The sequence below is a fragment of the Phacochoerus africanus genome, chromosome 1, assembly GCF_016906955.1.
Source record: "Phacochoerus africanus isolate WHEZ1 chromosome 1, ROS_Pafr_v1, whole genome shotgun sequence".
NCBI classification, from domain to species: Eukaryota; Metazoa; Chordata; class Mammalia; order Artiodactyla; family Suidae; genus Phacochoerus; species Phacochoerus africanus.
The window spans coordinates 287,186,210-287,210,864 of NC_062544.1; the positions used below are offsets into that span (position 1 = coordinate 287,186,210).

Genomic DNA, 24,655 nt, shown 5'->3' on the forward strand with positions numbered 1-24,655 from the left:
CAGCGCTGTGGGGAGGCCCTCGCAGGGCGCCTGGTGCGCATCCTGGGGATGGAGGAGCTTGGCGAGACTAGTTTGCCGGGGGTTTGGTTGGGTTTTGCTGGGGGTGCAGTGTCTGCAGATGCTGGTGAAATGAGCTCTCATCAGTGTCTTCAGCAGCAGTGAAGACCCGTCCCCTGCTGCCTTCCCAGCTGGAACACATACTCCGGGCCAGCTGCCGGTACCCCTGCACCCGCCGGCCTCGCAGGGCCTGCCGCATGGTGCATAGGAGGCTGCCTCCCAGGCTGGAAGGATGTCTGGGTGCCTTGGGCCGCCTGTCCTGCAGCTGGGAGGCCAAGGCTGAGGTGTCTGGGCCCCGCCCCTGCTCTGCTTCCCCCGTCACCCCCCTTCCTCCCCTCAGGCAGCCCTGGACTCCTTAAGCAAAGGGGGGCTCTACAGGCACGGTCACACCTGGAGCGGGCTCTACAGGCACGGTCACACGGCCCTTCTGAGCTGCCTGGTGGCAGCAGGAAGGTGTCTGTGCTCAGGGAGGGCAGGGCCACGGCCTGCTTAGCTTTGATCCGAGGGCGCCTTTCGGGAGGGCTGGGTCACCTGATTGGGCCAGGCCCGCCAGGACACAACCTTTTAACTCAGTCAGCTCATTAGGGGCCTTGACCCCTTCGCCCTGGCCACATAGGGCAGGATTTCCATCATATGCAGAGACTCAGCCCTCCACTTCCAGGGGGTGGGTATCACTGAGGGTGGGCACACCAGGGGTCTGAGACCTGGAGGCCACCTGAGAATCCTGCCCCCCACATGCAGGCATGTGCCCAGCAGTTTCTTACGCCATGGTGGGGGTGGGGCATGAGGCCAGGGGCACGTCTCAGGGGACATGGCTGCGGAAGGAGGGTGCTGTTGGCCCAGCACCCGGTGAGCCAGGGACCAGGCCTCACCCCCTGGCTGCCTGAGGAGGGCTGAGTGGGTCTACTGCACACTGGGTGTTGGGCAGGTGTCCACAAAGGCCAGAGAGCAGAGGCAACAGTCCCAGCCGCCTTGGGGAGCAGCCCGAACCCCACAGTTCCTGCCACCCTGACTTAGCTCTGGCTAGGTTGGGGCTGGCTGGCTGGCCTTGAACCCAGAGCCCCTCTCAACCCCAACAGCTACTCCCCCGAAACCCAGGGCGACCCTAGAGGGCGGCTGCCCCGAAGCCCTGGTCCCCTGTGGAGGAGGACGAGCCCCCGGCCCCTCCCTGAGTGGGGTTGCAGCCGGGCAGGCTCTGGGCGCAGGGGGTCTCTGTCTCAGCCTCTGCATCCCTGTCACTCCCAGGAGACCACACTTCCAGGCCCTGTGCGCTTTCCCGGGAGTGCCAGCCGTGAGTCAGCCTCGCGGGGGATGAACTTGGAGCAGCAGAGTGGACGCTGATGAGGCAAGTTTAATTAGAGCGCTTCTCTGTCATTCAGCCCACGGCAGGCGTGGCGGGTGCTGGCGGGCCTTTCTGAGCCCCCCCAGAGGCCTTGCGCAGGCGCCCCCACCACAGGGCTGCGGGAGGCCCTCGGACACTGTCGCAGACCCCGGTAGCCTGGCTGGGGGACAGCAAGGCCACACGCGGCGTGTCCGTCTGATGGTGGAGTTGGGGCACTCACCTGCCTGGGCGCTTACTCATCAGGGTGCTCACCTGGTGGCGCCCTCACCTGTCGGCATGCTCACGCATCGGTGGGCCTGCCCACCGGGTATGTGTGGACGATGCGGTGACATTTCCTGGCTTTCCTACCTGTTAATGTCCTGGTGCAGACACTGTCCCCTGGCCTGGCGAAGGGTCACAGGTGTGTTTCCTCCTACCCTGTCCCCGCAGACCGGGGAGGGCACTGCTCAGCTTCCTCGGGCCAGACCCCGGCTGCCTGCCTCCCTTGAGTGATGCTGTGACAGGCAGCCTTGCCCTTTATGACAAAGAGTACTTTCTTCTCATGTAAAAAGCCACAGCCCCAAGGAGCGGAGATGCTGACCTCCCGGGGACCAGGGCCCTCGCTGAAAAAGGATGCAGACTCAGGTCGGAGACAGCAGGGCACAGCCCAAGCACAGGATCCACGCGCCCACGAGGTCCTGGCTGGCTGTGTGGCTGCCGGAGTGCAGGGCTGCGGGCAGACACGACGCTCACGGTCGGCCGGGCCATGCGCACGCACCGCCCCACACCTGGAGCCTCGGCGACGCCACGGTGGCACTCTGCTTGGCAAACCCAGGTGGTCCCATGCCCTGGGCCCCCATTCACTGCGTCCTGGAGAACCACTGTCCTGGGGGGATGTTGGCAGCAGGGACCCCCTGTTTCCTGTCTAACTTCCCAACCGGCCTGATAGGGGGCCTGGGAGCATGCCACAGACGCCTCTGGGGACGGTGGCCCACCGCTGCTTCCCCGGATGACCTCCAGAGGGAGGCACCGGTGTCCTGCAAACAGGGCAGCCCTGGGCTTGCGGACGAGGGCCAGCGGCCCCTGCAGGCTGCGTCCATTTCTGCTCCCCCTGAAAGTCACCCTGGTGGGCATGATCAGGGGGTACCCTGAGCTGTGTCCTCGCCGGAACCCAGGGCTCACCTCCTGGCCTGCTGGGGGCTGGGGGAGGCGGGTCTGCAGCTCAGGCGCGGAGCTGTGCTGTGGGGGGTCAGGGTGCCCACCCATCAGGCCGTTGGGAGTGGGGCGTCGCCCAACCACGGGAAGCTCTGGTTTTGCTGTGGCCTGGCCAGGACAGGACCCGGCTCTTGGCCTGTCCTGCAGATGAGCGTTGGGGCCTGTACACAGCACACTGGCTGCTGGCCGGGTGACCTGGTGCTAGGGTCCAAGGCGCAGTGATGGCTCTTGTTCCTGGGCTGCAGCTCCGTGGAGGGACAGGGTGCATCCCGCCTCTGGCTGCTCGGACTGGCACTTCAGCTGAGCCACGTGTCCTCCAGGATCTCTGCCCTCTTCTCTGTAAACTGCAGCCCACCGGGCACACGTAGGGCACAATGGCACCCCCGGCTCTGCTCGGAAACCCCGCTTCCAGGGTTAGCTGGGGAGATGTTCAGAGCAGGGACTGAGACGTGCCCCTGGCCCCCTAGAGACCAGAAGCCCTGGGCCCCAGGCCAGAGGTGGATGTGCTTTGTCCTCGTCCAGGCTGAGGGCTCGAGACAGGCTCGGAGCAGGTGGCGGGGCGGGACCCTGAGCTGTCGGAGGCTCAGAGGGGATGGGGGGGTGATGGTGGGACAAGGGTCAGGAGTGGATGGGCTGAGGGGGAGGCTCGGGCCACTGGGGTCCGTGTCACGGGTCCTCGACTGGGATGCAGCAGATGGCGGGGCGGGGAGGGGAGGCGGGCGTCAGCCGCGCCCACTGGGCGGGGGCGGGGGGTTAACAAACACAGTCACGTCCAACTTGTTCCAACCACGACGGGGCTTTACTGAGAGCACCCGCCAGGCCGCCGTTACAGGAGCAGGCACACGCGCAGGCCGGATGCCCCGCGGCCAGAACTCGCCCCGCACACGCTGCAGGTGCGCCACCGCCTCCTGGGCACTGGTGCAGCCCCCTCTCCGAGGAGCCGCTGCTCTTCCAGCTGCCTGATGGCTTCTCGCACACCTTGTGGTCTGACCCCTGGGGTCCGTGCCACCTCGGGCAACCTGAACAAGCCCTCGGCGCCCACAGGGATGCGGATGTTCCCACTGCAACAGGATGCCCTGTTTCCCCTGTCAGCCTGGAGGGCACTGTCCCCCGTTGCGCTGGAGGCTCTGGGAGACCGCCCAGCTGCGGTCTCACCACCCACATCCTGGGCTCCCCACGAGAGAACACACGCGAGGTGGTTCCCAGAGGGCTGTCCCTCCCCGCAGCTGTGCGCCACGGTCGCCGGGGGCCCTAGACAGAAGCGCAGGCCTGTCCCAGGGGCAGCACAGACCCCTGCTCCATGCGGGCTCCCAGAAGGGAGACAGAAAGCCTGGAGGCGAAGCCCGGAGGTGGCATGCGGCCTGTCCCTAAGCAGCTATTGCTCTGGAAGCTGCCCATGGACGACGGAAATCTATCCCGGGACTGAGCCAGGCAACCAACGCTCATGGGGACACGTGTGGGCGCCGGCTCCTGCCTTGACGGGAATGTGGAGGCCGTGTCTGTCACTCAGGAAACGCCTGCTTCCGGCTCAGACTTCAGAAAAATATTTATTCGCGAGGACGGCCGCAAAGCCCGCCTTCAGAAAAGCCGAGTCGGGGTGGGTCCTGCCCACAGGAGGGCGTCCGGTCAGCAGGTCTGCCCGGCCAGTACCTGCCGCCCCGCGGGCGCCCATCCACAGTGAGCCGGGCTTCCTGAGGACGCAGCCCTGTGTGCCGGGACTCAGCCGGGGGTCCGGCAGGGGCTGCGGCTGGGAGCGCCCACCTCCCTGGTGCCGGGGAAGATGCTGGGCTTCAGCTCGGGGTCCCTGCTGAGTCACTCCACGTCCTCCTGCAGCTCCTGCTTATGCAGGGCCTGGAGCCGGCCGAGCACGGTCTGGTGGACGGCCTCCAGCCCCTCGCTGTCCAGTTCCCGCAGCAGCAGCAGGATGGCGGTCAGGATGTTGTTCTGGGGACAGAGGGTCACTGGCTGAACGCCTTGCCCGCAGCACTCCGGGCCGGGCCAGAGCAGAAGCACATCAGGGGGTCGCAGCCTTCGGGAGGGCGGCTCCCGGACGACGGACGGAGACTGGGGAGGACCGAGCGTTCACCGCTGCGGGGCCTCCTGCAGCCTGACTTACCCGCTGCTCACAACCCTGAGGCCCCTAGAGGCCCAGTAACAGGCCTCTCAGTCACAAAGGCGGTCAGCGATGGAGCAGGGCCGGAGGCTGGCCCTCAGGAACAGGTGCCCACATGCACACGTGCTTAGTGTGTGATGCCCGCGTGCCCACAGAGCTACGTCCAGTTTCTACCTGCATTGTTCCTACTAGGAAAGGTTCTGGAAGGATTTTTGCGTGGAGGAGCTACTTGAGCCAATCCGTCTCATGGGGTGACCAGAGGCAGGGCCACGAGCTGGAGCATGTGCACACGTGATCTCACACAGCGGCTCACGCTGACCCCTGGCCTCTGCGATGCCCTAAGGCTCCTGCCCCCCCTCAGATCTCACCGGCCCCCGAGTCTCCAGGCTTCCTGGCCACCTGCACCCAGCCTGACCGGGGCCCTCTGTCCTCTGCTTCTAGAGCAGGTGTCCTGTTTAAGCAGGTCTGAGGGGCTTCTTGTTTGCACTTAGGTGTAAAGCTGAATCGGTTCTCAACCCCTGGTCTGCTCTCCTCTGCAGAGGCCCTGGCATGGCAGTGGGGGTGGGGAGCTCCCGCCCAGCCCACCTGCCGGGCAGACCTGCCGCAGGGACGGTACACGCCTCAGGCCTCCTCCCAAAATGTGTGGGAAGCGTGTGGGGGGCCCCTGCACGGCAGCCACCTCGCTGAGGACGAGGCGGGTCCTGAGAATGGTGACCTGATGGGGCGGGGCGGGCAAGACTGGCCATGGAGCCTGGGGAAGCCCAGTGATGCTGCCTAGGCGGGCCTTCAGCTTGCGGTCACATCTGTCTGCAGCTCTGGGGGACGCCCTGGGGGGGCGGCTGGCACACCCAAGGACACGCCCATGTCTGTATCTCCCGCGCTCCATGTGCATTTCAGGTGGTCACTGAACAAAAGAGTGAGGCCCAGCCGGTGGCCAGGCTGAGCCAGGCCTTCGGCAGGGGCTGGGGGTCCTGGACGGCCCCCACAGACCTTGGCTCTGCTCAGACCGCCCCCGATCCCGCACGACCAGGTTCCCCTTGGGGCCGAGCTAACCGCAGGTGACCCCCATTCTCCCCGCCAATGCCCACTGCTGGCTCGGGCCTGGGCACAGCAGTGACTCCGGCTCAGGACCTGAAACCCTGCCTGTGGGCGGGGGGCGGGGGGGAAGCTGCTATGGGCCGACAGGAGGACACGCGGCTAGAAATGGCCGTGTCCTTCTGCTGGCGTGAGCCTGAAGCTGGGCCATCGTGTGGGCAAGGGTGAGTCCAGGAAGGGGAGGTGGGCGGCAGACAGAGGCCGGGAGGGACCCGGGTTTTCCACGATGTCACGCAGCTGCCCCGCCAACATACTTATTGTTCAGCCCACAACCCGCTTTTCTACAGGGAAGCCTGTGGTCACTGCCCAGAGCCCCCGCCCGGAGAGTCCCACCTCTAATGGCGGGCAGGAGGCTCCACGTGCTGCCCCAGCAATCTTCCCGCTGCCAGGACGGCCCTTGGCGCAGAGCGCACTCAGGCAGCCCCTCCCCGGCTCCACCACCAGCCACCTTAGCTCTGGACACAGACACTGGAGCTGGCGTCCCACCCTCCAGAGCCCGGCTTCCCATGTCCCCGTCCCCCAACCCCCAGCGCGCCGTGTCCACATGTGGGCAGGGGAGCAGCGGCCCTCTGGCTGGGGCGGCCCCCTCACTCACCCTGCTCCTGCAACTGCCGGCCGCCTCCCTCTGCGAGAAGGAGGGAAACTGGTCCCGGGGAGGGGGCTTCGGGCTGAGCTGCCCCTGGATGCTGCTGGGGGAGGACAACAGTGCGTGAGGCCCGGACGCTCAGTGCCCATTGGCACCTTTCACGCGTCTGGGCACAGCACCAGCCCCTCGGGGCTCAGCGAGGAAGAGGCTCCTAGATGTGAACCGGCCCCTGTCCTCAGGGACCCCACTCAGTGACACTGCCTCTGAGGCAGGAGCGCAGATGGAGGAGAGGGAGGGTGGGTGGCACTTCTCTCATCTATGGGGTCAGCTGCCTGTCCTGGAGCTCCTGGGTGGGGACAGGAGGGGCGGGTCCCAGCACACATGACGTGACAGCCCCAGACACAGAGCAGGGCCACAAATGCCCCCGATGGGGACAGCTCACGCCCTCCCATGCTGCAGGGGAGCAAAGCGTGGACGGCCAGCCTGGGCCCTGCCATGAATAGTCTCCGCCACGTTCCCCACGTTCAGTGTCTGCCCACAAATGTCCATGACAAGCACACCGTGCTGTTCCTGGGGCTCCCCGAAGCTGCTCAGCAGCTTGGGTGGCCCCGGCCCCAGCCTTCCCTCCCACCCACCAAGCCACTGTGTAGAGTCTACCACTTTGCACGCGGGGATGGCCTTGCACTTGCACGGACTCCCTGCCCTGGACCTTGGACACATGGCTGAGCCAGGCTGGGGACCCTGAGAACTGGACCAGAAAGAACCCCCGGGGCGCCCCCCCGCCCAGGCCCATCGGCCGCACCTGGCCTCCGACTCCCTGAGGCTCAGCGGGTCCTGCGGCGTCTCGGTGGCAGCGGTGTCCACAGCGCTCAGGGCGTAGGGCAGCTCGGGCAGGCCATTCCGTGTGTCCTCTCTGCTGGGGGCTGTGACCTCCTCTCCCTCCGTCAGGGCTCGGGACACCTCCTCTTCCGTCACAGCTTGGGAAGGGGAGGGGCAGAAGCGTCAGTGGCCTCCCCCGCACAGGAGCCCCATGAACCTCGGCCCTGTCCCCTTGGCATCCAGCACACTCTGCTTCAGAGAAGAGGTGTCTGTCTGTCCACCCCGATGGCCAGCTCCCGGGAGCAACAGGCCCCGCCACGGAAACATCTCCATCCCGGCAGGTGCTGGAGACACGGCAGATGGCCAGTGACTGCTTGTGAACCTGAACTTCAGCATCTGGCAAAAGCAGATGCTCATAGAAATACCCACATTAAGACAATTTTCAAAAAGAAACAGAATACGTTTCATCCCTATATGACAACTTCCCCGAAGTTTATTCATATTAAAACTGTTTGGGAGTTCCTGCCGTGGCGCAGAGGGTTAAGAATCCGGCTACAGTGGCTTGGGTCACTGCGGAGGTGGTGCAGGTTCGATCCCCGACCTGGTGCAGTGGGTTAAAGGATCAGGCATTGCTGCAGGTACGGCTCGGATCTGATCTCTAGTCTGGGAACTCCATGTGCCACGGGTGCAGCCGTTAAAAAAACCCAGTTCATTTGGGCGAGAATAATTATGTACCTAAGACAAGGGTCAGGAACCGGCCCAGAGGACGACAGTGGGCCCAGGAGGAAAGGGCCCAGCCCTGGGGACGGGCTGGAAGCCCCAGAGGCAGGAGTATGAGCAGCGAGCTGCTTGCCTTGTGGGTGATGGAGGAGGCGGCCTCCACCCTCCAACAGGAAGGCAACCCCATGCCAGGGCAGGAGGTGGGGGGAGCACCAAGAAGTGACAGGAGCATGGCGCACGGCCACCTTGGGTCCCCACAGCCCAGCAGTGATGCTGCCTGGCTGCCCAGACCGTGTCACGTGCTCCCAAGGTGCACGACTGAGCATTCAGAGCAGGAGGTACTTAGCAGGATAAAAAGTGGTCCCTCAGAGCTTCGACAGAGGGACAGGTAAACAACCGTGCCACCCCCTGAGGTCCTGCACTCTGCGGGGGGCAGAGCTGGGGTGGGGGGGTGGACGGCACGACCGGGGTGCCTCCGAGGAAGCCGCAGTGCGGCATCTGCAACCGGCGGGCTCGGCCGCGGGCACCTACCCTGGTTGTCCAGCTTCTGCAGGTGCGGCAGGTTGCGCAGGACAGTCATGCGGTAGAGGTGGGGGCAGGCACCACAGCACGGGTTCTCTGCCAGCCAGAGCACGCGCAGGCGCGGGAGGCCCTTCAGGTAGAAGAGCTCTGCCAGGCTGGGGATGCGGTTCTTGCGCAGGTAGAGCTCGCTCAGCTGCCGGCAGCGGCTCACGGGCTCCAGGGTGGAGATGCTGTTGACGCTGCGGGAAGATGACAGTCAGGCCTGCCAGCAGCCCCTCCCGCCCCCCCGGGGACAAGGGCACTGCCGGGCCGTGCCCACTGCCCTCACAGGGCAGCACCGGCCCTAGCGAGTCAGGGGCAAGGGAGACCCCGGGCCCAGGAGGAAGCCCTGGTGGGAGCCCCTTCACTTGAAGGTGGGAGCAGCTCCCCGGCTTTGCTGCGGCTGCGAGGACTCAACGTGGGCGTGGGAGGGGTCACCCCTTCTAAGACAGGAGACCAGGGCCACCCCGGGGTGACCTGCAGCCTGCCTGCGGGAGCGGCCCTCCCGGACCCTGGCTGGAAGTGCTCAGGTATCCAAGGGGCCGCAAGCTCCAGGGAGGACCTGGCATCCCCTCCTCCTCCTCCTCAAGCCCCAGGGACTTACGAGCGGCGAGGGCGGGCAGTGTTCACTACCTGAGGGTGATCACCTCCAGGCTGGGCATCTCCCGGCAGATGGAGATCTAGGAAGGAAAAGAACGGGACGGCACGCGGCCTGGCACCGGACGTGTGACGTCATGCCCCCCCCGCCCCCCAGCAGAGAGAGAACCTGGCGGGAGCTGTGGTCAGCCCCACGTCGAGGGCCCACGTGGAGTGGCCTCCCTGCCCCACCGGGAGCACGCAGGGCTCTGCAGCCCGCTCCGCCCTGCAGCCTGGACGTCCCCGCTACCCGATATAGGAACGGGCACCTTAGGACCTTAAGCAAATGCTGCCAGCCATGCAGATGGAGCGTTCCTAATGTGAGACGCCCTCAAGGAACATCAGTAAGGGGCCTCAACGGACAGAGGACCTTCCTTCCTGCTGTCCCTGACATCCAGGGAACGGCCAGAAGCCCCTTCTTGCTGACAGTGCTGTGCCAAAAGGGAGGTGGGCTTGAAACTGAATCTCCAACCACGGGAACACTGACGCAGTGAAAAACAGCCACTCAGCTTGATCCGCGAAGCCTCCCTAACGGGTAAGGCTGATGAGGGGTGAAGCCCCAAGTCTCTGTGCACCTGCCAGACCCCAGGCCCCGGGGCAGATGGGGCCCTGGGACCAACAAACTCCTTGTCTGGTCAGATTGCTTCACGTTTGCAAGATTTGTTTGGGTTGGTTTGTTTTTGCTGCTAAGTGCAGCGTTTCAGCTAGAGAAGGAGGCAGAATCGGCTTTTCTGGGCAGCCCAGCAGCTCAGCATCTCCAGCTTTGTTTTTCAGGAACGGTACCGCTCAAGTCCCAAAACAGAAGTCAACGAGAACCCATGGGTTGGCATGCAGACGGCAGGGTGGGGACAGTGATCCCAGGAGTGGGGGTGGGGAGAAATCTATTCACAGACCCTGGGCTCAGCTCAGCCTGTGCTCTGCCGCCCCCAGGCCCCAGCTCTTCCTGCCAAGGGGGTGGGTGGGACGGTGAGGCTGGATCTGACTGGAGGCAGAGCTGAAGTGAGGAAGCTCCTGGGGACAGGAAGTCCTGGAACTTGTAACAGCTGTACTCCTCCCAGCTGAGGGAGCAGTAAACAGAAGTCTTCATCTGGGGCCTGCTCCCTCCTCTGTGAGGCGGGCCGCTCACCCGCAGGAGAATGCTGGAACTCCACAATAAGCCCCGGTGCCACAGACCTTTTTAGAGCTGTTTTTTTTCATGAGTGGCTCTGCTTTACAAAAACCGCTGAACCCACAAAGTACCAGACTGGGGCCTGGACTGAATGGGTGCAGTTCTGTCAACTGAACAGTCCTCTCGGGGGCCAGGGACCACCTGGAGATGGTGTGCGTGATACGTACATCCGTGAGACGGCTGCCCCTGGGGAAAGAAAAGACAGACACACTCTCACTTTGTTCAGGTTGCAGGCAAATTCCCAAAATTAATGATAAACGGTGAGAGTCTGGGACGTCAATGACAAAGTAAAAGAAAGCTTTCTCGGATAACTGACAAAGGCGCCAAAAAGCGAGTCCTGGTTGATTGTGGACAAAATGATTTGATCCTGAAGGGCTCCTTCTCGGACGAAGAAACGGCGGAGGCCACCCCATCTGAAGGACACGAAGACTTACTGGTTCTCAAGGCGGCTGCCCCGAGGGAGATAAACAAGGGCCTCTTTGTAAGAGGCCACTTCTGAGCCCAAACATGCGACTCGTGAACGCACTCAGAGAGCCTGAAATAGGGCCGTTGTTCCTCGCAGCTTCTGGAAGGATGACCTCGCCAAGCCCGACAACGCCACGCATTATTGAAAACAAACCACAGGGATGCTGTGGCCAAAACACCAGATGTGCAGGGCAGAGAGAAAGGCTGTTTAATGAACAGGCAGAGCTCCGCAGTCAATGTGCTGCGGTGGCTGGAGGGCGGCTGCCTCTGGCCGAGTGCCCAGCCGCACCTGAACTGTCCAGGGTACAGACTTGGGAGACGTGCTCGGAATCCCCAGCGAACACGTGTAGACCTTTCAGGAGTTTCAGAAGCACTTCGGGTCCTGCCTTGGCTCTGCGAGGGCTGGCTGCCTTGCCTTTGAGCCGACACCGACCCCACAGCACCTGTATCTCTCCTGTCACGTGGGGACCACCCCTCCCCCCAGGGCTCAATCACAAAAATGTTTGCTGAAGCTTCTCTCTGGGGTCCCAGTTTCCTTTCTTTCCCCTGGAAAAGGTGTTAATTCCCATGATCTCCCACCTCATCAGGCCTGGCTCCCAGGGGCTGCTGCCCATGTCAGAAATGAGACCTGTCCACGGAGGGAACTGTCGGCCCCACTGCAGCTCTCTACAGCCCAGCAGCTTCTCCCAGGTAACTCCTTCCAATTGTTTCCAGCAAGGAGTGCAGGTTTGGAGCCTTGTATGAAACACCACCACTCACTCAGGAGGGGTGAACGTTCTGGAATGATCTTTGCCAAAGGCCGCCTGGGCCAGTGGCAGCAACTCCCAGATCCTGTGAGGCCCTAGGACCCAGCAACGGCCAGGAAGGTGAGGCCGGAGGTACCCCCCTCCCTGAAATCCTCTGCATCCTTCCCAGGCCCTTCTCGGCTGTGCCCTGGAGCAGAGATGCGGGGCGGGGGTCCTCGCTCCAGGGCGGAGGTGCTGGGCTGGGGTCTCTCTTTCCCGATAGCTCTGCCCTAGGGCTGGATTGCCGGGGAGAGGGTGCCGGACAGGGGGGAGGACGGCCTCCAGCCTCACCAGCAGTTGAGCTTCCGCACGGTGTGCAGCTCCGAGGCCTTGGCCCGGGACAGGACCATCTTCCGCGTCAGCTTCATGGCGGCGGCCGCAGGACCCCAGACCCCGGCAGAGCTCTCGAACCGCTCGCTAACCCGAGGTGGTCGGCCCCGCCGCGGCGCGTTTCCAGGGGGCGGGGCCTATGTCGCCAGGGGCGGGTCCAGAGAGCCCATTGGCCCCCGGCGAGGGGGCGGGTCAGCGCGAGCGCAGTGGGCCGCCCGGGCTTCCTCTTCGCGCTTTGGCTCCGCCCCCCGCCCGCTCCGCCCTGCCCCGGGCGCGCGCCGCCTGTCTTGCGCCTGCGCAGAGTGGGAGGCCAGGCTCTGACGTCATTCTCCCGCGCCGGGGTTGGGGACCCACCGCCCTCGCCGAGCGTCAGGGGGGATGGGCTCTTAACTGTCCCGGGTTACAAAGAGTTAAAGAGCTGAAAGGACTTGTCCTGACCCCTTCCTCTCGGCACTTACGGAAAGGAGGCAGGGGCCAAAGGTACCGGCCAGCCCGAAGGGAGCCCTCACGGCACTTAAATGCTTTAGAAGTCAAGTTCTTTGGGCTGCCTGCAGAGGGCGCTAGGACAGGTATGCAGGATCTCAGACTGCTGGTGGGGACGAGACCGAGGTCGGCCTCCTCTGGGACCTCGTCCCCACGGCCCGGGTCCCGGCTTTGGCCCGCCCAGCCCGGTCTCAGCAAAGATCCTGCTGGTCACCCCGCCCCATCTCCGATCACCCCGGACATCTGATGCGTTCTTCGTCCCCCCTCTCCCGCGGAATCTAGTCCGTGACTCAGTCCCCTACCCGTCAAGTCTCTCAGGAGCTTTCCACCCACTGGCCTCTCATGCTCCTTGGCCATAAATCCCTCCGTCTTTGTTGAATTGGAGTTGGGCGCTATCTTTCTCCTCTCACTGCAATAATTTTGAATAACGTCTTCCTTACGCTTTTACCAACTGGTCAGAATCATCATTTTCTTTCACAGAGGTCAACGATCGCTTTCTCGGAGTCACAGCAACATCCGAAGCCCAGGGCTGTGGAGGGTCTCCCTGTTGGAGGGACCTCTGTTGTGGGGAGGGGTCATGACTCAGCGGGGACAGTGGAGTTTTGCTGCAGGGTCTCCCATCCCATCCAACACCGCCATTGTCCTTAGGAAGCCCACAGGGAATTCTAAAAAGAGAAGCATTCGCACCGTAGTTTAACAACTGCTGCATTTTCTTTTTTCTTTTTTTTTTTTCATTTTAGAAACTGTTGACTTTCCATCCACCCATTTCTATTTTAAGAGTTTGTGGAAGAACTCAAGACCCCTCAGTGGCTGTTCCTACCCACTTGGTGGCCTGAGCAGTGGGAGCTGCAGACCAGTCTTCAGTGGCAGGCTAAGCATTCAGAATTAGTATAGGGAACCGCCGGATGGACACGGAGGCACCGATCTGCCACCACAGGTGAGTAGCGGTGACCTGGGGCTGCAGCGGTCCCTTCACCCTGAAATGCCTCCTTGGTCGCAGCCTTCTCAGCTGCTCTTGCTCCTCCTCTCCCATCTCTTCAGGATCTCTCTGGAAGCAGAGGTCAGGCGTGGCCTCCCGTGGGCGTGCACGGGAGATGATGCCACGCAGGCACGTGCAGAACCTCCCGGGGGACCATCCACCACGTCAGACCCACGGGTGAGCTCCCCTGTTGCTGCCCAGGTGGCAATGTCCACACAGCACAGGGGAGAGGCTTGTCACAGAGAGCACTGGTAGGCAGGTGAACTAAGAGGTCCCTGTGAGAGGCTGGTGGTCAGCTGGGAGAGGTTTTGGTTCCCAGAAGGCTGCCTGGACGTGGTTCGTGAAGGTTCCAGGAGTGAAATGGCAGCAACAGGAGTGGCTCCAGGGGCAACAGCAACCTTGAGCCCAGCTCACGGCCAGTGGTCCTGGAGGATCTCATACTGACATGAGCTGGGTTTTCAATGGCAACGGTGGCACAAGCTGCCAGCAGACGCTTCTCCCAAGTCCCCTTCAGATTCATGAATGAGAAGCCGTCGCTTTTCCTTCCGTAGACGGACGGTTGCACTTGGACGTCCGGGTCAGCGCCACCTCGGGGGGGTCCCTGCTGCAGGGGATTGGAGGACCTGCTCCTCTTTCATTTGCATCAAGGGCTCTGGCCACCGTGACCGTTTCCCTTTCAGTTACGGTGGGAATCGAGAACCATGCCGTACCGACCCTGTCCGGGCAGCGTGGAAAGGGTCTTTGCTTTTTTAAAATGTGGTTGACGTCGAGTTGATCTACACCGTGGCGTTCATTTCTGCTCTTCAGCAGAGTGACTCCGTTATGCGTGTACCCACATCCGTTCTCTTTCGGAGTCTTTTCCCACCTAGGTTATCATAGCACTTTGGCAGGTTCCTCCAGGCTGTACAGCAGGTCCCTACACAATTGCATATACAGTAGCATCCCATGTGCTGTATTTTGCTGGGACGGGCAGTGTAGTGACGGGTTTATCAGTCAGTTCCTGCCCGGGGCCCCTCATCCATGCCGGGTCCTGCCGTGAGGTGAGAGGGCCCAGCAGCCGTCCTAAGAGAGTGGAGCCGGGTTCGAGGAGGGCGAGGCAAAAGGTGTAGCAAGCTGGAGCCCAGCTGGCTCAGAGCCCCCATGCCACCTGCACTGTTGTGCCAGTGCCTCTAGCCACACTGGGCTCCTGCGATCAGCGGGTGGGTGGGCAGAAAGTGGACGATGCCAGCCTCCCGCACAGAGGCCAGCAGGAGACTGTGAGTCCCAGGCTGGTCGGCATCAGTCCCCACCCCCAAGTTCTGCAGAAGTGGTGTGAGGGGCTCGGGGGATGCTCACCGCCCACGCCACAGGGTGCACACGGACTGGGAAGGAGCAGGGTGCAATCCTCACCTTGGTCCAGGGTGAGCTTCCTCAGGTCTCAAGGTTACAGCTGTGGGAACAACCTGAGGACGTGCCTCGCAGCCTTGGCATGTTAGCAAGACCTGCAGTGAGCCAGAGCCCGGGGGTCCCGCCCCCACAGGGGGCGCCTGCTCCTCCGCTCTGTGTGGACTCACTGGTGCGCAGGAATGGCCCGACCCTCCGGCGGGCGTCCTGAGAGGAGACCGGAGATGCGGGGACAAGGTCTAGAAGAGGCCCTGGGCGGGGAGCCCCGCGGGGCAGAGCTTCCCGTACCCCACGCCCACAGCGGGGCTACCGGGGCATCCAGCACAGGCGGAGCACGGGACAGCCTTAGAGGGCGAGGCCTCGGCCACGCGACGGCCACCAGCCTCGGTCTTCAGCCAGCCTGCTGCGGGCTGGCGGGTCAGAGATGGGGTGGCCCCGTGGCTGGGACGGAGGCTGTGTGCCACACCCGGGGACGCACGGTGGTTTGGTCCAGGGGCACAGAGTCCCACCTGAGAGACCCGCTCAGGGGCCCTGTGCTATCCGGCCCCGGCTGCCTCGGCTCGCGCCGCACTTCCCGGCACACACCCCGCCGGTCCTCATGACCTTCCTGTTGATCCGCAGACACTTGGCCTGAGTTCGCCGTGGGCCTCTGTGCCTGCCCTTCCCTGGTCCAGATGCCTTGGGTGGTTCTGGCTCCACCCGCTTCTTCCTCCGGGCCCTGCTCAGCCAGGCCTTCCCACCGCCCTGACACTGACCGGTGACCTCCAGCTCCTGCGCCCCTGAACTCGTCACTGTTGAGCACGGCCCGAGACGGCTTCTGTCATTCTCCCCCAGCCGGCGAGTCTGGGCTCCTCTTTTCCCTGGAGCCCCAGCCCCTAGGCAGGGTCTGCCCGTGGAGAGGCTTCAGGAGAGGCCTGCGGGCTGGCTGACTGACCTGCCGCATGGTCAGCAGGTATCTTTAGAGCCAGCTCTGGCAGGTCCCCAAGTCCCCACTCCCTCATCGTCCGCTGGGGGGAGAAGTCCCCCCCCCCACTGGGTTGCAAGGACTGCAAATGGATGTGGGGGATTCGGGGGGGGTGCTCGGCAGGGGTCACCTAAGTGAAAGAATGAGCCCCTCTGCCCTCCCTTGCCAACAGGTGACCGTGGCCAGTGAGGAGAGTGGCCGGGACTGACGGAGTCTGTGGCAAACTGTTGCAGGAAGAGGGCCCCCTTCCAGGGCCGAGTGTGGGCTCTTGTCTAACACTCAGAAATGAATTTTTGGGAGTTCCCGTCGTGGCACAGTGGTTCACGAATCCGACTAGGAACCGTGAGGTTGCGGGTTCGATCCCTGCCCTTGCTCAGTGGGTGAAGGATCCGGTGTTGCTGTGAGGTGTGGTGTGGGTCACAGATGCGGCTCGGATCCCGCGTTGCTGTGGCTCTGGCGTAGGCCGGCGGCTACACCTCTGATTTGACCCGAGCCTGGGAACCTCCATATGCCGCGGGAGCGGCCCAAGAAATGGCAAAAAGACTAAATAAATAAATAAATAAATAAATAAATAAAAAAGAAATGAATTTTTGAGACACACGTGCTGACAAAGAAAAAGACTTTCCTGGGAAGGGGCCCCCTGGGGGGCGAGCGGCAGGGTCAGGAAACCAGGAGAACTGCTCTGCCCGTGGCTGGTAGTCTCGGGTTTTACAGGAATGGGGTGTTTCCAAGTTGTCTTTGGCCGGTGGTCTCGCTCGGCCCATATTTGGTCCAACTCGAGGCCCTTCCTGGTGGCGCACGTGCCCTCAGCCAAGATGGATTCCACCGTGGGGGGTTCTGGGAGGTTGGTGGGACGTATTATGGTGTCTCCTCCCTCCTTTGGGCCCCTCCCGAATTCCCCTGTTTTTTTTAGTTTTCGGCTGGCAGCACCATGTTCCTTTTGGGGACCTCCTGTTGTGAACCAGCTTGCTTGAGTGGTTATCAGTGTGCCTGGCCAGGGTGGGCAGTTTCGGGCAGTGGTTCCCCAACAAAACCACAGAACGAACTTGTGTAAGAGAACAGCCTTGTGTACTCGTGTTATACAGCGTCTTGACTGTCGGGGGTCCTTTCCAGCTCTGTTCCTGTTTTGTTTTGTTTTTTCTTTTGCTTTTTAGAGCCACGTGTGGCATGTGGAAGTTCCCAGGCTCGGAGTCAGATTGGAGCTGCAGTCACCAGCCTATGCCACAGCCACAGCAACGGGGGATCCGAGCCACCTCTGTGACCTGCACCACGGCTCATGGCAACCCCAGATACTTAATCCACTGAGCGCGAGGCCAGGGATTGAACCCGCATCCTCATGGCTCCTAGTTGGGCTTGTTACTGCTAAGGCACAAGGGGACCTCCTCCAGGTCTGTTCTCACCACTGTCCCTGCAGAATGAACAGGCCACCTGGGAGAGCTTTCTGAGCAGGCACGCAGCCCCGGGGCATCCACAGCCTTTACCCTCCTGGACAGTGCCACCTTGCCCACTTATCCCCTGGCCGTCCTTTTTATTTTACTTTATTTTATTTTGTTTAGGGCCACAGCCAGGCTAGGGGTCGAATCAGAGCTACAGCTGCCAGCCTACGTCACACCCACAGCAACACAGGAGCCCCAACCCACCCCCTGAGTGAGGCCAGGGATCGAACCCACATCCTCATGGATACCAGTCGTGTTTGTTTCGGCTGCACCACAGCAGGAACTCCCCTTCTGATGTTTCTAGAACGCAGGTCATCTGTTGACTTTGGAGATGAAGTGGTGAAGGAAAGCGATGCTGTCCCCCCGCACGGAGCCCGCTTCTCTTGGTCCTCTCTCTAGCCCAGCGGTCAGCAGCCCACAGCCCACAGCCCAGACTCGGCCACTGGCTCTTCTTGTAAATAACGCTTTACTGGCACATGGCCGGGCCCACGTGCTTGCGTTCTGCCAGGGCCCGTTTGCTGGCCGCAGGGGCAGAGGTGAGCAGTTCCGCTGGAGACCATCCCCTACGAATCCTGAAGGTTTGCCATCTGGACCACGGAGAAAAAGTCTGCAGCCCCTGCTCCAGGCTCGGCCCCCCAGCCCCCGACTCCCCGTCTGCCCCCCTCTGCTCCAAGGAGCTGGCAGCCGGCTTCACTGTGCTACTCGTGACCAGAGCCTGCGGTGCCAATTGCCAGCTCCCGTCTTTTTCAGCGACTGTGGTTTCTCTTGCTGCCAGAGCTGGGCCTTCCTCCCCGGGCACGAGGTCCGCGCTGTAACCAAGCCCTCCCATCGGCGTTTCCTTTGTCTGAACTTGAAACACCCCTCAGTCAAGATGGGTACTTGCTGATCTTGTGCTTTATGGTTCCTGCTTTTTATTTGAATGGAAAGGCCATTTCATAATGGCTCTTGCGCTGGCAGATGGAACACGGCCTTCTTGTGAAACATGTGGTTCTTTGGGAGGGAGGAGGCCCCCGGGGGCCGCATGGGCATGGAAGTTTCGTCAGCAGCCTGATTCCTGACATCCTCACCCTCGGCCATGTTCTCACGGAGGCCCTGGGATACCTGGGGATGAAAGCCAGCCAGCCGGCGCCTGTCCTGCGGGCGGCTCTGCAGTTACTGCCGTCTCTGAGACGTGAACTGCCCCTCGGAATGCTTCTGGTCATGAGGTGGCCCTCAGGCCAGGGGCATCGGGGAGGAGCACCGGGTCAGCGTGCGGACACACCTGCCAACTACCAGCTGTGGCCCCGGGTGGGTCTCTGCTTCCTTGGCCTGTTAACCAGGGTCTGAGACGTGTCCCTGGGCCCGTGACCGTCCTTGTAGCAGGCAGAGTCCTGCAGCGGCCGCTGGCTGAGCGCTTTCTGCTGGCCGGACTCTGAGGGTGCGGCTGTGACGGGCCGAGGGCTGTGCTCCCTGCGGCGTGGGACCCTGCAGGGCAGTGTGGCCTAATACCCCTGATGCTGTGCTTTAATTCCGTGGCACCACCTGCCTTGGAGGAGAGGCTCCAGCTGCCTTCACGTGTATCACAGTGTCTTGAAAAAACGCTCAAGTGCCATACAAAGGGCTCTGATGTGTTCTGACATCTTCCCCAAGCTGCCGAGAGCCCCCCAGTGGCAGGATAGTGAGACGGGCCATCTTTGGCTGATGGACCCAGGGCCCTGCCAGTTGGCTCCTTCGTGGAAAGGCAGGGTTGCAGGGTGGGAGAAGAACCTTCTAGAGGAGGCTGCTCTGGGCAGGAGTCTGGACACTAGGTCAGTGCACCCAGGAGAGGAAATGAGGGGTCGGCTGGCACCCCTGCCCCAGGCCCTGGGACCAGAGAGGCAGCAGGACCCTCTTCACTTCCCTGGACCCTAAGCAGGGGCCCAGGAGCCGCCACGGGGCCGTGTGGGGTGGCGGCCGGGAAGGAGAGGGCCTTTGCGGGGTGAGACTTGCATCCTGCAGGGCTTGGACCTTTAGGGAAAGCTGCCATCGGTTTTTCAAGAGTCAGAATTCAGCCCCCTCGGTCCCCCAGCCAGGAGGACGGTGAGTCACTGCAGCCAGGGTGGGCGTCAGGCAGCTGTGGGCCCCCCAGGCCAGCACCTGCCAGGGTGGATGGGGTCGCGCCCTTCGCTCCTCCTGCCCCCTTGGGTCCTGCACTACAGGGGCTGGACTCCTGCCCTTGGGTTCCGCAGGGTGAGGGCAGGGGCAGGCCGGTGGGGAGGTGGCTCACCCAGGCCCCAGGCCCCGACGGACACAGCCCCTCGCCAGCCTGGCCCTCTCCATGCGGTCAGGACTTGGACCGCTGCAGCGGACTCGAACGCTTGCCGCCAGCCCCTCGGGAGGGGAACTGGGGAGACAGACCGCGCAGCTCGGGCCGCGGCACGATGCGGGCTGCGCTCTCCGGGGACGTGACGCAGAGCGCGCTGCCGGGCGGCGCGGGGACGGGGCGGCCGTCCTGCGCTGCATCGTGAGGGACACCGGGCGCGGGCTTCTCCAGGCAGGTACACGCGCCGCCAGGGATGTAGGACACTCAGGTAGCGGGGGCGGCGCAGGAAGGGGGGCGGGTGCGGGGAGGCTGCGCCAGGGTCCAGGGGCGCGGGTCTGGCTGGCACAGGAGCGGAGGCTGGGGTGCGGGCGCGGGAGCTGGGGCGCGGCTGGGGGTCGGGGGTGAGTGCAGGTTGCGGGGTGGGGGCTGGGACGCAGAGGGTGGGCGCGGGCACGCGCTGGGGTGTAGGTGCGGGGTGCCGCGGGCGTGCACGGGGCAGGGGGCGGGGGGAGCGCAGGGACCCAGGCTGCAGCCTGGGGTGCGGGCATCCGCTGGGCTGCGGCGCGGGCGCTGCGGCAGGGTTGGGCGCGGTCTGTCGGGGCGCCGTGTCCCGAGGTGGGAGGGTCAGAGGCCGGGCCCTCTCCGGCTCTTGCTCTGACACCGCCCCCCAAAACCTCCCGGCCCACTTCTGTGGCTGATGTTTCCTTTGCCCCTCACCCGCCTGCGGCTATTTATAGTCCGGACAGAGCTTTCACAGCCCAGACTTCAGAGGATGCTGGAGCAGCGCGCAGTTGCCAGGTTTAGAGAAGTGCCGAGGGGTTCGCATCCGGCCGCAGCCAGTGTGGCCCAGGCAGTCCCTGGCTCCATTTCCTGGTGAGTCTTCTGGGCTGGGTGGAGTGTGACCCCGCTGTGCCCTCCCTCTAGGACGGCAGCTTCGCCTTCTTGGCAGGGGTCCGTGCTGTAGGTGGTCTGTAGGTGTGCCTGTGGCAGGACTGTGTTGTCTGGCCGGCCGTCAGAGTCTCTCTCCTTCAAAGTCATTTACTTTTAGAGTTTTCTCAGCACGCCTGTGCTAGTCGCTTACGGAGAATTTTAGCTGTAAAATTTGCTTTTAGGTGAAGAGAGTGATGGATGTTGATTTGGGAGAGAAGAACCCCAGAAGAGGTTGTTTGGGGGGATGGTCAGCCCCACGTTTCTGGACTCTTCCAGGGCCTAGACCGTTGGAGGGGGACCCCAGGCGGGGGAGCAGGGGAAGGGGAGGGTCAGACCAGTGTCCCTCGGGCAGCTGGGCAGGGGAGTGGTTCCTGGCGCTGCCCTGCAGAGTCTGGTGGGGTGGTGGGTGGGCGGGGTGGCGGTTGATGCCTTTCCCAGGGACCTGTGGGCAGCTGGGATTGCGAAAATCTTCATAGGACCCTAATGGGTGTGCTGAGATGGGCAACTGTCTGAAAAATATGAATCTGAGCAAGTGCACCTGAGTCTCTTGAGACCAAGCCCGTTACGCTCATCCTTCTGCTGCTGGTTCTGTGCTGGCCTGGGCCCCGGGGAGGGAGTGGGGAGCCGGGAGCCGCCTCTAGCCCAGGGCCCCTTGTGGGCTAGCCGTGCCATTGACAGCTTTTCGGTGTCTCGCTTTCCTCTTCTGTCACCCGGGACATGTCCTGCTCATCTGCTTCCCTGAGAAGCCGGTTATGAGGCCAGGCGAGCTGCTGTAGAGACAGTAGATGGCCCTGAAAAGGCCACACAGGCCTCACTGTCGTGTGGCTGCTGTAACAGAATCCCCTATTTGGTGGCTTACAACCAGCAGAAATTTATTTCTCTCAGTTCTGGGAACAGAAAGTCTGAGATGAGGGTGGCTGCCTGGCTTCTGTGCCCCCCGTGGCGGGAGGGGCAGGGAGCTGGGGGGGGGGTCCTCTTTTATAAGGACACTGAGCTCATGATCAGGGCTGCACTTTCATGAGCTAACTGCCCCCCAAAGCCCCTTCTCCAAACCTCATCTCCTTTGAGGGTAGGTTTGATATAGGAATTTTAGGGGGACACAGTCTGACCATAGCATTCTGCCCTCTGGACCCCCAAGTGCATGTCCTTGTCACATGCACGATAATTCGCTCCAGCCCAACAGCCCCCAAATCTTAACTCGTTCCAGCGTCCACGCCGAAGGCTAAGCCCAAAGTCGCTCCTAGTTCAGGTGTGGGGTCAGGTGTGGGGTCAGGCGTGGGGAGGCTCGGGCGACATCACCCGAGGCAGATCCCTCTCCAGCCATGATCCTGAGAAACCAGAGCCAGTGGAGGGACAGGTGTGGGTGGACAGTCCCCTTCCCGGGGGGCGGGGGGAGGAGGAAGGGTAGCAGGTGCTGAGCACGTCTAAGGCATCAAGGCCCGTGGGGGGGTGGTCTTGCCCTGTGGCTTTGCTGGCCGCAGCCCACTCTGCACTCGACTGGGCTGGAATCACGGGCCAGTGGCTCTACCATCTGGGGCAGCCTGCCCCCGTGGCTTTGCTGGGCCTCTCAGCAGCCGTGCAGTGTTCACGGTGGCAGAGACAGCTTTGTGCGGGTGCTGCTGCCCCGGCCACGCCTGGCTGGCAGGAGCCCCACCGGGGCTGCGGAGAAGCACGGTGCTGGACTGGGGGAGCTGAGCCCGGTGGGAGGGTGCGGGGCCGCAGGCCCCCTCCTTTGGAATCATTCTGTCCCCCTTGCCCACCCACTGTGGCACTGTGATGGGAGGGCGGCGCCCCGGTCCCCCAGGTGCCTCGGGCTCTGTCTTCCATTGCGGTGGACGTGGGCCCCGGCTTCTGTTGACCGTCTCCCCAGCTGGATGAATCGCTCCCAGCTTTCTGAGGCGCCCGGCCTCCCTCCATCCTTAGCAAAGCTTGCCACACCCTCCACCGCCTCCCTGAAGGGGTTTCCCCTTCCTTTCAGTGTCAGGCGGAGGCTGAGCGTCTGCAAAGCTCTGCATCCCCTGTGTTTAGCAAGGCCGTCTGTCTGTCTTCTCCCTCGGCTGCATTTGCGGTGAGCCTTCCAGAGCAGCCGCGCTGTGCTTCCAGCACGTTCATTGCTTCACTGTTTGCTCAGCCTGCTTCCCAGTCTGCTCACGTACAGGTTCTGCCTTCCTCAAAGCACCAGGAGAGGGACGATGCCGCCCAGCTCGTTGGCACTTTATAGCACGCTGGCCTTGGCTCCCGTTTCCCATAATGTGGCCCTCGTTTCTGTTTGAAGGCTCATCAGAATGGCCTTTACCGTCCACGTTTCTGCCAGCACTCGGCCCGCCACCACTCAGGTCTAAGGAGGCTGAGGCTCTCTCTGCAGCCCTGCTCCCCTTCAGAGCTTCCCCAGACCTGTTCTGTCTGTCCACGGCCAAGGAGGCTTTTCTCGCGCCCCTCTGAACGCTTTCAACTCTGCGCGTTGCTCGGGTCTAAAGCTGCTTCCGCATTTGCAGGTGTCTGTAGCCGCAGCCCCACTCCCGGCACCCACGTTCTCCTAGTGCCTTCATGTGGGAGGTTCAGCGCCTCTCTTCTGGGAGCGACCTGGCCCAGGAGCGAGGGTGGGGAGAGAGCTGCCTGGGGCAGGGGCAGGAGCGAGGGTGCAGGGAGCAGGGGTGCCAGAGCCCTGTGTGCCAGCGACCAGGTGGGGCTGTACCCCAAGTGCCCTGCGCGAGCTGAGTGGCCTTGAAGGGGCTGGAACAGGGGGGCCAGGTGAGGGCTGGGCAGGTGTCTCGCTCCCCCCGCAGCACACTGACCACGTCTGGCAGCTGGAGGAATGGTGTCAGGAGGGAAAATGTCCCCCCCCCGCCTGGCCGTCTTGGGTTCTTGTGGCTGGACTAATAGTAAAACTGACACAAGACAGATGAACAGGAGAAAAAGAAACTAATTCAAATTCACGCCCATGGAGACCCCACAGAAATGGGGCCTGAGAGCTGCTAAAGCAGGCCGCTTTTATACTTTTTAGATAAAAAAAAATGGTAAATTTGCAGGGAATTGACAAAGACCTTGGGTTTCGGGTGCCAGTGAGGGGCGGATCTGAAGGGTTTGGGCTGTAGTCAGTGAGAGAAGCCATGGGGCTCGTGTGTGAGGCTCCTCGCGCATCCCCGACTCTGGCGACGCGGGGGTCCCTCCACCCCAGGTGCAGGGAGGGCGCCTTTCCCACGAGAGATGACGTCCTGCTCTCGGGGACAGAGAGAGGGTCAGAGCGTCCCTCAGGCCCTGGTCCTTTCTTAAGTCGCTTTCATTCAAGCTAATCAGTGTGCCTTCGCGGCCTGTTGCGGGGCAGCGGGCAGAGAAAGGAGGTCTGTCCGCGACCATCACATGTGGGGCAGGGGACGCGGCCAGAAGGGGCTTCAGGGCTGGAGAGAGAGGGGGGCCTCGTGACCTGTTCTCTGCCCAAGGCGGCCCTGTTCGCACCCTTGGAGCAGCCGGGGCTGTGGAGCACCTCCCTGGGTGACAACTTGGGGTAACATGAGGTGACACCATGGGATTTCATCCTGGGCATGGTGGCTCCTGGTGTCATGGGCCCACAGGGAGCCCTGGGGTGGGGACGGCACTCCTCCTCCAGGGCCCCTCTGGGTGACCTGGGCCCAGGCTGCCCGGGGCTGCGGCGGGGCCGGAACTCGGGCAGCCGGGAAAACGTGCAGAGCGGCCAGTGGACGGGGCTCCATGCGAGGCCACAGCCGTCTCCTTCCCTTGCTCCTCTGCAGCAGCCCCCAGCCGGCCTCCCGGCCCCTCAGCCTCGCAGTGGGGGGAGCAGGACGTGGTGGCGCGGGAGCCAGGTCATCAGGATGGAGCCGCCGCCGCTGAGGAAAGCTGGCTCCCGGCAGGAGGATGGCTTTGGGGGGCCGCCTGGGGGGGTCGCCGCCATGGGCATGGTCCCCAACCTCCGGCGCAGCAACAGCAGCCTCTGCAGGAACAGGAGGCCGCAGTTCCTCAACAACTGCGAAAAAGTAGGTTCCGGGTTGCCGGTCCCCGGGGCCCTGGCGGAGCACCCACAGAGGGAAGGGATGCGGCCTGGCTGGGGACACCAGACCAGAAAGGCCCTTTAGCAGAGGGGACTAAAGGGAGAGAGCCTCAGTGCCAGGCTGTGCCCGGGGATCAGCCCTGTCCTTGGTCCCTGGGAAAGCGCTGGGCGAGCCCTGGGCACCTGGGCGGAGCTCACAGAAAGCTCCCCCCCGCCCACATGGCAGGATGATGTCCGGTGCTATAGCCGCCAGGGGCACCGGGGCACCTGCCAAGCTGCGCTGGCTTCACAGAAAGCCCGGGGCGGGCCTGTGTTGGAGACG

The 24,655-nt window shown here is 63.0% G+C and overlaps 2 protein-coding genes and 1 long non-coding RNA gene across 12 annotated transcripts in view; 2 read left to right on the plus strand and 1 right to left on the minus strand.

Moving 5' to 3' along the window:
• Nucleotides 1–4,121: 4,121 nt before the first annotated feature.
• CFAP410 (cilia and flagella associated protein 410) lies at nt 4,122–12,019 on the minus strand. 2 transcript variants are annotated; one of them, XM_047797909.1, is made up of 7 exons: nt 11,833–12,019; nt 10,459–10,477; nt 9,121–9,167; nt 8,458–8,687; nt 7,190–7,364; nt 6,397–6,487; nt 4,122–4,537 (listed from the first exon to the last, which is right to left on the minus strand). In XM_047797909.1, the coding sequence occupies exons 1-7, from the start codon at nt 11,907–11,909 to the stop codon at nt 4,406–4,408; spliced, it is 771 nt and encodes a 256-aa protein (XP_047653865.1). In that variant the 5' UTR covers nt 11,910–12,019; the 3' UTR covers nt 4,122–4,405. The 2 variants fall into 2 exon arrangements, with proteins under 2 accessions (XP_047653865.1, XP_047653864.1); XM_047797908.1 differs by having other exon boundaries at nt 6,397–6,490.
• A 179-nt stretch (nt 12,020–12,198) lies between these two features.
• LOC125137051 (uncharacterized) lies at nt 12,199–16,003 on the plus strand. 4 transcript variants are annotated; one of them, XR_007137376.1, is made up of 4 exons: nt 12,199–12,351; nt 13,095–13,291; nt 13,396–15,668; nt 15,853–16,003. It is a non-coding gene; the product is annotated as an uncharacterized LOC125137051 (long non-coding RNA). The 4 variants fall into 4 exon arrangements; XR_007137370.1 differs by having other exon boundaries at nt 13,396–13,510; nt 15,338–16,003; XR_007137367.1 differs by having other exon boundaries at nt 12,199–12,440; nt 13,396–16,003.
• Nucleotides 16,004–20,022: 4,019 nt separating this feature from the next.
• TRPM2 (transient receptor potential cation channel subfamily M member 2) overlaps nt 20,023–24,655 on the plus strand; it is a 50,537-nt gene continuing 45,904 nt past the window's right edge. Inside the window, exons 1-2 of one of the 6 annotated variants that reach the window (XM_047797916.1) lie at nt 20,023–20,270; nt 24,077–24,319. In XM_047797916.1, the coding sequence (XP_047653872.1) occupies nt 24,158–24,319 (162 nt within the window). In that variant the 5' untranslated portion in view covers nt 20,023–20,270; nt 24,077–24,157. The remainder of the gene's footprint in view (nt 20,271–24,076; nt 24,320–24,655) is intronic. The other 5 variants (XM_047797914.1, XM_047797911.1, XM_047797912.1 and 2 more) reach the window with 5 other exon arrangements.

What these genes read in the sequence shown, in the direction of transcription:
- CFAP410 (XM_047797908.1), bottom strand. Translation starts at nt 11,909, where the DNA reads ATGAAGCTGACGCGGAAGATGGTCCTGTCCCGGGCCAAGGCCTCGGAG. An exon ending in GCAGAAGCTGGACAACCAGG is followed by an intron (nt 7,365 to 8,457) that starts GTAGGTGCCCGC and finishes CCCCTTCCCAAG; the next exon opens with CTGTGACGGAAGAGGAGGTG. An exon ending in CTCAGGGAGTCGGAGGCCAG is followed by an intron (nt 6,491 to 7,189) that starts GTGCGGCCGATG and finishes GTCCTCCCCCAG; the next exon opens with CAGCATCCAGGGGCAGCTCA.